General features: G+C 46.0%; 1 protein-coding gene across 2 annotated transcripts; it reads left to right on the top strand.

Moving 5' to 3' along the window:
* Positions 1 to 4,660: 4,660 nt before the first annotated feature.
* On the top strand, positions 4,661 to 9,132 carry LOC125450142 (gastrula zinc finger protein XlCGF26.1-like). Of its 2 annotated transcripts, none has more exons than XM_048526134.2 (2): positions 4,661 to 4,760; positions 5,563 to 9,132. In XM_048526134.2, exon 2 carries the CDS (start codon positions 5,871 to 5,873, stop codon positions 7,182 to 7,184), a length of 1,314 nt encoding a protein of 437 aa, XP_048382091.1. In that variant the 5' UTR covers positions 4,661 to 4,760; positions 5,563 to 5,870; the 3' UTR covers positions 7,185 to 9,132. The 2 variants fall into 2 exon arrangements, with proteins under 2 accessions (XP_048382091.1, XP_048382092.1); XM_048526135.2 differs by lacking the exon at positions 4,661 to 4,760 and adding an exon at positions 4,773 to 4,897.
* The last annotated feature ends 3,227 nt before the right edge of the window (positions 9,133 to 12,359 follow it).

The following is a 12,359-nucleotide window of genomic DNA, read 5'->3' as shown; positions in this document are numbered from 1 at the left end:
GGATTATAACCCAATCTGATTTCTGATGTTGATTGGATTCTTCTCTGCATCTCACTCCCACATATCTGTTAGCCTGTCTATAAACACCACCCCAGATAGAAACCAGTGATTAGTTGCCAGTCGGTAACTTACTTCCGGGTCTTTGCTACTTTTTATATAACACAAACCGAACCCATGATTAGGTTGCAGTCTGTAACTGACAACTGAATATCAGTTATTCGATGTATAAAACGCTGTAAAACTTTAGTTTAGGTTCCAGCCTGTAAGTCTATCATTCTGCACATAATCCACACTGAAACCCTCAATTCCAAAACATAAATCTCACCATGGCATATATTTGTATATGTCGTTATTTTAGTCGAGATAGAAAGTTAAAACAGGCAGAGGAATTGCACTATTAATCAGGAAGAATATTATAGCTCCACTCAGAGAGTAACTGCTGGGGAGGTCATCCACTGAGGCAATATGGGTAGCCCTCCAAAATAAGATGATTTCAATTACTCTTATGGGATTATACTATAGGCCTCCCAACTGCCACCGAGACATTGATGAACAAATATGTGGACACATTATGGAAAGCTGCAATAGCAACAGGGTTGTCATTGTAGGTCCTCCAATATTTACTAGGACTCCTCTTGAACAAGAGGTTTAGACCGGGCAGGATATATTAAGTGCATCCCAAAGGTTTCCCTGAAAGAGTATGTCGATAGTCCATCTAGAGGAGGGGGCCATACTTGAACTTGTATTGGCTAATAAGCTGGTCAACTGACTGGCCTCTCAGTGGGAGAATATTTTGGAAACAATGATCACAACTCTTTCAGTTTTAAGACAGGTATGAACAAGGATAAGTCATGGTCTTATGGGAGGGTACTCAATTGAGCAAGGTAAATTCTTTAGTATTAGGCAAGCGCGAAGGAGTCTTAACTGGGAGGAGCTGTTATCAGAAAAGTCCACTTCTGAGATGTGAGAATAGCTTAAAGGCCTGCTGATGAGAGTTCAAGGCCGGCATGGTCCAGTAAGGAGAAATTATAAGGATGGCAAGGAAGGGACCCCAGGTATGGAGGGAGGTTGTGAATTTCGTTAAACGGATAGAAAAAAGGAAGCATATGAAGATTTTTGAAGCTACAATCAGACAAGGCCCGTGAGGAATATCAGGAAAGCAGTCAAAGCAGGGAATTATGACGGCAAGAAGGGACGATGAGATGACTTTGGAAATAGGGCTAAAGAGAATCCAAAGGTATTCTATGGATGCATTAAAAACAAGAGGGTATCTAGGGAGAACGTGGGACCACTCAAGGATAAAGGAGGGAACTTGTGCTTAGAGGTAAAGAATGTGGGTGATCTACTAAATGAGTACTTTGCATTGGGGTTCACCCAGGAGAACGATATGGAAGATATTTTATGGAGCATGCTAATATGTTGGAGCATTTTGAGATCAAGAATGAAGTATTTTTGGATCTCTTAAAGAGCATTAAGGCGATTAAATCTCCAGGGCCCAATGGTATCTATTCCAGGTGCTGTGAGTGGCAAGGGACGAGATTTTTGGCACCTTGCCCAATATCTTTGTATCCTTGTTAGCCTCTTGGGATATCTGGAGGACTGATCAGTAGCTAATTTTGTTCCTCTCTTCAAGATGAGAAATACGGGTAATCCAGGATATTTTATACTGGTGAGGCTCACATTGATGGTTGAGAAGCTATTGGAGAGAATCATCTGAGATAGATTTACACACATTTGGAAAACCACAGCCTAATTATGGCCAGTCAGCATGGCTCTGTGAAGGGCAGGTCATGTTTTACAAACTTTGCTTATTTTTGAGGAGGCGACTGAGGTGATTGATGAGGGTAGTGCAGTGGATGTTGTTTACATGGATTTTAGGAAGGCTTTCGACAAGGTCCCTCTTGGTAGGTTCATCTAGAAGATTAAGATGCATGGGATCCATGGTGGCTTGGCCGCATAATTTCAGAAGTGGCTCACCCTCAGAAAACAGAGGGTGGTGGCAGAAGGGTGTTTTTCAGTCTGGGGGTTCTTGTCTAGGGATCCGTACAGGGACTTCTGCTATCTGTGACGTATGTAAATGACTGCGATGAAAATGTAGATGTGTGGGTTGGTAAGTTTTCAGACAATACAAAGATTGCTGGAGTTGTGGATGATATAAAAGTTGAAAAAGGATATAGCTGGACATTGATCAGTTTCAGATATGGGTGGAGGAATGGCAGATGGAGTTTATTCTGGGTACCCGTGAGATGCTGCACTTTGGGAGATCAAATGTTAAGGAAACATCTACCATAAATGGAGAGTATCTGAACAGTACTGATGTAAACAAAAATCTTGGGGTTCAAGTCCATAGCTCCATGAAATTGGCCACTCGTGTAGATAGGGGGGTAAAGAAGGTATATGGTCTGCTTGCCTTTAGTGGTCGGGGAATTCAGTACAAGAGTCAGGATGCCATGTTACAGCTTTAAAAGGCTTTGGTTAGACCACATGCAGAATATTGCATTCGCTTCTGGTCTCCATATTGCAGAAAAGGATTTTGATGCTTTGAAGAGGGTGCAGAAGAGGTTTACCTGGATGGTGCTTGGATTGGGGGGCAGGAGTTATAAGGAGAGGCTACAAAAGAAAACTTAGTTTATTTAATTTTGAGTGGCGGAGGCTGTGGGGAAATTTGATACAAAATTATACGATGCCTAGTACGGTGGCTGGCCAAAATCTTTTTCCCAGAGTTGAAATGGTGAATACAAAGGGGCAACGTGAAAGGTAATTTGTTTACAGAGAGTATGAGGAGTGTGGAACGTGCTGCCACTGTGGTGGGGGAAACACATACAATAGGAGCATTCAAGAGACTTTTAGATACGCACATGAATATGCAAGGAATGGAAAGATATAGGCCAAGGGTAGGCAGGAGGGGTTAGCTTCATTTGCATCATGTTTGGCACAACATCATGGGCCATAGGGCCTGTTCCTATGCTCTAACATTCTATGTTCTAAAGATATTAATCCAGTGAGACAATCAATTGAATTCTAGTCTCTCAGCCAGTATAAGCTTAATGGTCGAATATTATACTGGGAGCAGGAATGCTAAACACTAACCATTTCATTTCTGCCATTAAGATAACCAGGTGTAGAGCTGAATGAACACAGCAGGCCAAGCAGCATCAGAGGAGCAGGAAGACTGACGTTTCGGGCATATGTCTTGGCCCGAAACGTCAGCCTTCCTGCTCCTCTGACGCTGCTTGGCCTGCTGTGTTCATCCAGCTCTACATCTTGTTATCTCAGATTCTCCAGCATCTGCAGTTCCTACTATCTCTAAATGATTTCTGCTACTTTCTCAAAAGAAAACAGACTCTGGAATAGTCATTGTTTTCTGGAGTGCAGCGGTTCAATAAGGTAGATCACTACCACTTTAATAAGGGCTGATAGGGATGGGTGATAAAAGCCAGTCCAGCTAGTCATGCTCACTTCCCGTGAATGAATGAAATAATAATAACAATAATAATAATAACAAATGTGTTGCTTTCCAAATCACTCACTGCTCCTGCAGACTAACTCAATGTAATTGCTATCCCAGGACCCTCAGATCCCGCTGTACCTCAGATTCCTTCAACATTTCCCCGTTTAATTCAAAGGCTCTTTATTGATTATTTCTGACAAACAACACACTATCCACTTTATGTTGCATTGGGCAATGTTTCACCTTCTCACAGGCCATCTCCGACATTGCTCAATTTTAATATCCCTCTTGTCCTCTTCACAAATTACCGCCAACTCTTGTATTCAGTTCCACGGTCATGTTTTGCCCTCTTGAATATGTCAGCCAGTTGCCTGAATCTTCCGGCGTGAACTTAACCATTTTATAAAAATCAAGAATGGGGTTCTTTCACAATCAAATCAAGTCAGTATCCCTTTTACCCACATCGGGGTGGCGATGCGCCCCATTTCGAATTTTAATCCTCTTATTATAAGTGGTTAGCACGGCTGCTTTATGGGACCAGGGATGCGGGATCAATTCCAGCCTCAGGTAGCTGTCTGTGTGGAGTTTGCATAAGTTTACCCATGCCTGTGCGGTTTCCCTCCGGCTGTCAAAGGTGTGCAGGTTAGGTGGATTGGCCGTGCTAAATTGCCCCATAGTTTTTCAGGAATTGTGTAGGTCAGGTGGATTATTCGTGGGAAATGCCGGGTTCTGGTAGTGGGAAGAATCGGTGTGGATAACAAAGTGAACCCTCTCCCCATCCCCCCCCCCCCCCCCCAACTCTCTGATGAAGGGTCTAGGCCCGAAACGTCAGCTTTTGTGCTCCTGAGATGCTGCTTGGCCTGCTGTGTTCATCCAGCTCCACACTTTGTTATCTCGGATTCTCCAGCAGCTGCAGTTCCCATTATTTCGAATCGGTGTGGACTCAATGCACCGAATGGCTTGTTTCCACGCTGTAGGGATTCTAGCATTTAAATTGGTTCGATTCGGTTCCCACTGCGCAGCGCTGGCTGCAGGAACCACAATACACTGCGCCGTTGAAACCGCACCATCGGCTAGAATCGCGCATGTGCGAGTGAAGGGGGCAGCAACGCGCGTCCTCAGTGGGGCGGTGTCACCGTTAGCCAATGGAAAGTCCTGGAGGACCGGAAGCAAGCTGGCCCTCCAGCCAATCAGCGCGATCCTGTTTGCGGAATGCGGAAGTTGGACAATGTGTTGCTGAAGTTGGCGCTGCGTTAGTTCCCCTTCTGAATGAAGACTCAGACTGAAGTATCCTCTCTGTCAATCATCTGTGAGCGTAACACCGTTGTTTTTATTTTTACGCCCCCTTAGAGTTTTCTAATGTGGGGTTAATTTTTTAACGTGTGAGAATTGAACCGCAGACAAGTGAATCCAGGGAAGGTGCAGATTCTGGAAAGGTTGGCCCAGGTCTGCCGCTCTCTTATCCTTTCTTCCTTCAGCTTGACAAATTTATTTGTCTGGCTAACAGAATGGCGCCTTTCTTAGGGCTCACATTTGAATGGGGTGATTTCCAAACAAATGGTGAAATGTGATGACGCCTTATCGCGCTCTTATAACATTCATGTGTTGTTTCCACTCTTCTGTGAAAGAGTTGTTGTGAAATTCTATATTTCACGTGATGGACTCAGCAATTTGAAAATATGCCAACTCTTAAGCAATCCAGTTGCTGTCAATGCTTCTATAGATCTCTGTCAACCAACAAATTCATTTTTCTCAACTGCCCATCCAATTTTAGTTTGAAATCCTAGATGAAACTTTTCAATTTTCAATTCTTGCCACTTCCCCAAATGTAGATAGTTCCAGCTTGTGACCAATCGAAGCCTAACTAACGTTCTTCCTCACATCTTTAAACAAGCAGTGCAGTCCAGTTAATTTGAATGCTTTTAATCTAGTAATCTATACATCCATGTGGAAGAACAAGAATTGAATCTTGCAGTATGTAAGAGGCAATTTGGCCCATTGAGTCTGTACCAACAGTAAACAAAAATCTATGAATTAGCATGAAATATTGTCTTTGGGAGAATAACTTTTACCTTGCACGTGAGTGATGACATTTTAAACTGTTTTTACAGGATATCAGAAGGGGAGGACTTGGAGAAAGAATTCTGAAAAACAGCTTGATGTCAAGGTCTGAAATCACTTGATTCATCAGGATCTGAATGTCACAGGCCTTTAAATATGGAAGGAGAAATGTTTCTCTGTTCTGTCTGCCTCAAAATGTTTTAAAAATCATGTGACTGGGAAAGAGTTGCAACACACACACACCCAAGAGAAGGTATTTCAGGGCACTGACTATGGAAGAAGCTTTAACTCATTAAACAGCCTGAAAAAAGTAAATGCACAATTCACAACAGAGAGACACCATGTATATGTTCTGTGTATGGACAAAGCTGATTGTAAAACTTGGAGGGAGCATGAGAACACTCTCAGCATGAATAAATCCTGGAAATGTGGACACTGTGGGGATGGATTCCGTTGCCCATCAAAACTTGAGATTCATCAGCGAAGACACACTGGGGAGAGGCCTTTCACCTGTTTCGTGTGTAGGAAAGGATTCAGTACTGTCTCCAGTCTGCTGAGACACCAGCACATTCACACTGTGGAGAGGCCGTTCACCTGTTCTGAGTGTGGCAAAGGATTCACCGATTCAGGCAACCTGCTGAGACACAAGCGAGTTCACACAGGAGAGCGGCCGTTCACTTGCTGTGAGTGTGGGAAAGGATTTACTCAATCATTCGCCTTGGTCATTCACCAACGGATTCACACCGGGGAGAAGCCATTTACCTGCTCTCAGTGTGGGAAGGGATTCTCTGAGTCATGCAACCTGCTGCAACACCAACGGATTCATACTAAAGAGAAGCCATTCATCTGCTCTCAGTGCGGGAAGGGATTCACCCAGTTATCCAAACTGAAAGTACACCAGCGAGTTCACACCGGGGAGAGGCCATTCACCTGCTCTCAGTGTGGGAAGGGATTCACGCAGTTATCCAGCCTGCAAGTACACCAGCGGCTTCACACTGGGGAGAGGCCCTTCACCTGCTCTCAGTGCGGGAAGGGATTCACACAGTTATCCAACCTGCAAGCACACCAGCGAGGTCACACCAAGGAGAGATCATACACTTGCTCTCAGTGTGGAAAAGAATTCACTCGATTATCTAGCCTGCAGAAACACGAGCGAGTTCACACCAGCGAGAAGCCATTCACCTGTTCTCAGTGTGGAAAGGGATTCTCTCGATTATCCAACCTGCAAGCACACCGGCGAGTTCACACCGGGGAGAGACCATTCACCTGCTCTCAGTGCGGGAAGGCATTCTCTCGATTATGCAACTTGCAAGCACATCAGCGAGTTCACACTGGGGAGAGGCCTTTCACCTGCTCTCAGTGTGGGAAGGGATTCACGGAGCTATCCTCCCTGCAAGCTCACCAGCGAGTTCACACAGGGGAGAGGCCGTTCACCTGCTCGCAGTGTGGCAAGGGATTCAAACAGTTATCCTCCCTGCAAGCACACCAGCGGGTTCACACTAGGGAGAGGCCTTTCACCTGCTCTCAGTGTGGAAAGCGATTCACACAGTTATCCAACCTGCAATCACACCAGCGGGTTCACACCAGGGAGAAGCCGTTCACCTGCTCTCAGTGTGGGAAAGGATTCACTCGACTACCAAGCTTGCAGAAGCACCAGCGAGATCACGAGTGACTGCAGGGGTGAGTTCTGCTGTTCGTGCTGCTGCTCATCACATTCAGGACTGAACCGTGTTCAGTCTGCCAGTGCGTGAAGTTGGAGACTGAGAACGTTTGTTTCTACTGGGCTGGCCACCCTCACCACTTTGCTTCCAGTGAGGCTGAAGCAACACATTCCATACGAGTTGTTGAATGAAAGCAAGGTCTGGAAGGTAGAAGATCTTCAGTTGACATTTCCTCTAACAGCACACCATTATTGCCGTGGAATCGGGAACACCAGACGGTTGTTTTGTTAAATTCACACAGGTGCTTCTCACAGAATGCACTTGGAGATTTGTAAAGTTGGAATCACTGAGGTGAAAAGAGGCTGAAAGGTTTGCTGAGCTTGAAGCTGGTGTAAGAAATTTCCACTGAGGCCCTCAGTAAACACCAGTGAGCCTTGTGGTGGCTGGAAGCTGTCACACATTGGACAAATGAATGAGAAGCAGCAAGGCCATTCAGCCCTTCGAGACTGCTTCACCATGCGATAAGATCATGATCAATCAGATTGTCATCTCCACACCATGCTCCTGTCTAAACCTTTGTCAAGCTTTGTCTCCAAGATGGTCAAAATGATCATGCAGAAGATGGAACTGTCTCAGTAGAATTGATATGTTCTCAGTGTGAAAGGGTGGAACCTTTAAAGCAAATTTCTGGAAATTGGGAAGTAAATCAGTGTTGGCAAAGGTGGTTGGTGTTTATGCAAGGAATGTTGCACAAAGAGGGAAGCTTCTCAGAAACCAATCCTTTCTAACACATTTACCACAAGTGAAATTAGATGTGAGGGATTCTAAAGAATTTATATTTTTAGAGAAGTAACTTCAGATCTCCAAGAAAGCTAAGAAAGATTTTAATTTTAAATTGCTGACTTAGCTGACACCTTATTAGGAAAAGCTTTGGACCTTTTCCAAAATGTTTATTGTATTAATACAGGTTATTGTGGGGAAATGTATGTTGAAGGTACATGTCAGAGCGCAGCGGAAATATTGTGAAGAGATTCGGGGCCCCTGTTCAAAGGAAAGATATACCAGCATTGGAGGCAGTCCGTAGAATGTTCACTAAGCTGGTACCACGTGTTGAAGGACTGTGGGGAGGGACACATGAATAGGTTGGGCCAGTAGGTTTTGGCACATAGAACAATAGTACCTGATCCTGCTGAAACATAAAGGTTTATTTGGGGATTTAACAGGGGGAGATGTAACATAGTTGTTTCCACTTTCGGGGAGTCTAGGAGCTGAGGGCACCATCTCAGAATATTTGGTCATTTATTTGAGACCGAGATGAGGAAGAATTTCTTCTCAAGGGAAGTGAGTCTGGAATTCTTTACACTGAGGACTATTGAGGTTGGGTTATTAAGTATATCGAAGGCTGATCTCAACGGGTTTTTAATCAGTAAGGCAGTCGGTGGTTATAAGGAGAAGGCAGGGAAATGGAGTTGAGAATGATCAGATCAGCCGACGTCTTGTTGAATAGCCCACCAGGTTTGATGGGCTGAATAGTCTACTCCTGCTGCTTTGTCTTAGTATCTGTTGTTCAGAGTGAATTGAAGTGGTACTGTGGAGATAGAGTCTCTTTATTGTTGGTTTTGTTTCCACATTACTCATTAGTCATGTAGATTTAGCATAGGGTATTGATTTCACTGGCCATACACTGTTTCCACAATTTTGGCCGAAGAACAAAGTTACACCTGTGAGTGAAACTCCTTGATAGTTGGAATCTAGCTCTGTATGGAACTGATACAAATAAAAACAACTAAAATATCTACCTGTAATGGAAAGAATAGAAGCCACAAAACTACCTGTAGAATCTCAAACTTAAAATTTTTAACACGATAGACAAAGGCCTAAGCAACTATGTGTTAATAGCATTAAACATTAATTATGCCTGCCAGTGCCAAAACAATAGAGAATAAAACAGGAAAATTACCAGTGCAGAAAAGAGCATCTTAAACCTCAGCATCTTAAACAGGTTAGGGAAGCAGAGACAGGCTGGACTGGTTTTGGGATGCAGTGGGTGGAGGGGAAGAGCTGGGCTGGTTGTGTGGTGCAGTGAGGGGAGGGGACGAACTGGGCTGCCTCTGCCTCCCTAACCTGTTCTTCCTTTCACCCATCCCTTCTTCCCACCCCAAGCCGCACCTCCATCTCCTACCTACTAACCTCATCCCACCTCCTTGACCTGTCCGTCTTCCCTGGACTGACCTATCCCCTCCCTACGTCCCCACCTCTACTCTCCTCTCTACCTATCTTCTTTACTCTCCATCTTCGGTCCGCCTCCCCCTCTCTCCCTATTTATTCCAGAACCCTCACCCCATCCCCCTCTCTGATGAAGGGTCTAGGCCCGAAACGTCAGCTTTTGTGCTCCTGAGATGCTGCTTGGCCTGCTGTGTTCATCCAGCCTCACATTTTATTATCTTGGAATCTCCAGCATCTGCAGTTCCCATTATCTCTCTCACACTTTATTATCTTGGATTCTCCAACATCTGCAGTTCCCATTATCACATAGGCACAAAAGCTGACGTTTCGGGCCTGGAGCCTTCATCAGAAAACTGTGGAGCAGAAACATTTTGATGGACATGGGGAATAGAGCCAACCGGAAGTGGACATGGGCGGACCAATATGATGGACAGTTGGCCGGACCAATGGAAAAGCGGGGAGGTGTTGGCCAGACCGGCAAATGTGTTCGCGGGCCGACGGGTGACTGAACGTTTGATTCAGACCAATCGGCAAACGGAGGCGGGGTCGTCCTCGTCGAGTGAATGCAGGGAATGGTCATCAACCGAAGACGGACGGCGAAGTCTACCAATTGGGCGTCAGGGGCGTGGCGGAATGCTGCGATGTACAAGAGTGTTGCCCAGTCAGGAATTGGGGAATGGGCGGGCCTCTATAATTGGCAGCAGAGTGGCCGATTCGGAAAACAGGGTGGGAAGTGTTAATGATTGACGGTCCCGCCGGCCAATAGAAGGTGAAGGCGCGCCTTACCCCATTTTGATGGAAAAACGGCGGCCAAGGTGAAAAATGAGCGACAGCAAGAGAGAGCGTGAGAAGGTGGAAACGAAAACAGAAATCGCTGGAAATGATCAGCAGGTCCGGCCGCATTTGTGAAGGGAAAACAGAGTGAACTTTTCTTAGGGTCCTGTGACCCTACCTCCGTTCTGAGCTTTACTAGCAACTTATGTTGTTCCCCCACTCTCTGGTTTACAGCATCCGCAGTTTATTCGATATAATGGGAACTGCAGATGCTGGAGAATCCAAGATAATAAAGTCTGAAGCTGGATGAACACGGCAGGCCAAGCAGCATCTCAGGAGCACAAAAGGTTACGTTTCGGGCCTAGACCCTTCATCAGAGTAGGGCCGAGTCAATGGAGAATTGGGCGTGACGCAACGATGGACATCGAGACCGACCAATCGAACACCAGAGGCTGGCAGCAAGCGGAGATCGATAGGCGAAGCAACCAATCCAAGGGAGGGAAGGGGGCGGAACCATGGGATAGACCGTGGCATAGTCCATTCGGAAAGTAGGGCGGGGCGGGACGTGTGACGGGCACCTGTGCCGGCCAATAGGATGCGGCGGCGCGGCTGCTTTCCCTTTTGATGAAGAAGGTGAGAAGTGAATGGAGATCTGTTATATTTTGTGGCACAGACTGAGAGAGAGAGAGAGTGTGTGTGTGTGTGGGGTCAACATTTGGCCCATATCCCTGTAAACCCTTCCTATTCATGGACTCATCCAGATGCCTTTTTAAATGTAATTGTACCAGCCTCCACCACTTCCTCTGGCAGCTCATTCCATACACCCACCATTCTGTGCATGAAACAGTTGCCCCATTGGTCCCTTCTGAATCCCTGTTACTTTAAACCAATACCGTATGGTTTTGGCATCGCCCCCCCCCCCAAAAAAAAAGACTCTGGAGAAAAGACCTTGTCTGTTCAACCTACCCACGACCCTCATCGCTTTATAACCCTCTATAAGCTCAGCCTCACCCTCCGACAATCCAGAGAAAATAGCTCCAGCCTCTCCCTGCAGCTCAAACACTGGCAATGCTGTTGTGAATGTTTTCTGAAACCATGAATGCATAGGTGTCAGTGTTGAACTGGAGTGGACATCACCAGAAATCACATGGCACCAACGGGTTGATTGCATTTTTAGTCTTGTGTTTTCAAATAAACATTTTGGACTATAAACTGGTGTCGTGTAAATTATGACCTTTTCTGAAACCTTTCAAGTGTTACAGCATCCTTCCTGTAACGGGGAGAACGGAATTGCATGCAACATTCCGAAAATGGCCATGTCAATGTCCTGTACACCCATGATATAACATTCCAACTCCGATACTCAGTGTTATGACCAATGAAGACAAGTATACTGAATGCTGCATTCACCACCCTGTCTACCTATACTGCACTTTGAATGTATTATCCTTTTGCTGTCCGAGATCTCTTTGTTCTGCACAACTCCTCGTGGTCCCAGAATTAACTGGTAACATTAAGAAACCATGGTTTGCCCTGGTCGGCATTAATCCTGTCGGTGTTGCCCCTGTGTTGATGATGTTGCCCTCTCTCCAGCTGGAGCTTAGCACTAACAAGAAGCTGGAGCTGTTCGACTGCCCTCGCTGTGTCTGCTGGCCCTGAAGCAAACAGTGCAGGATTCTCGTCTGCACCAGCGTACTCACAGTCCCAATTTACGCTGGACGGTTAAGTGACTTGTGCAGCATTGCGCATCATCCATCTTCCTCCCTGCCCCTTCCTCTGCACCCCCCCCCAGCCCCACCCACCCGCCCACATCTCTTCCCCTCGAGACTCGCTCCCTTTCTCTATCTTTGCACCCCCGACATGGGCTCTGGCAGATCTCATCAGTTTTACCTCTTAGGCTAACCCGCCTCGTCATCTTTGATTGCACCTCCCCCACTCCCCTCTCGTTGCTCACCCCAGTCACCCTTCCTTTCCTTGGATCCCTCCATCACCCTCTTGGCCTTCACCCCATATCCCCACCCCTTCCCTCCTCGCCTGCCTGTTTCCCTGTTGCACCTGCACCCCAACCTGTTTGTCCTTTATTTCCCTCTCCTCTCGTACTCCTTGCTGCTGCCCATCACCTCGCTGGGGAGATTGTGACCCCACCCCTCCCCCAGTTCCCAGCATGAACACTATAATTAAAGTTT

Source organism: Stegostoma tigrinum, chromosome 48, assembly GCF_030684315.1.
Source record: "Stegostoma tigrinum isolate sSteTig4 chromosome 48, sSteTig4.hap1, whole genome shotgun sequence".
Taxonomy (NCBI): Eukaryota; Metazoa; Chordata; class Chondrichthyes; order Orectolobiformes; family Stegostomatidae; genus Stegostoma; species Stegostoma tigrinum.
The sequence above is the reverse complement of the archived record's forward strand: the minus strand, read 5'-3'. Positions and strand labels throughout refer to the sequence as shown.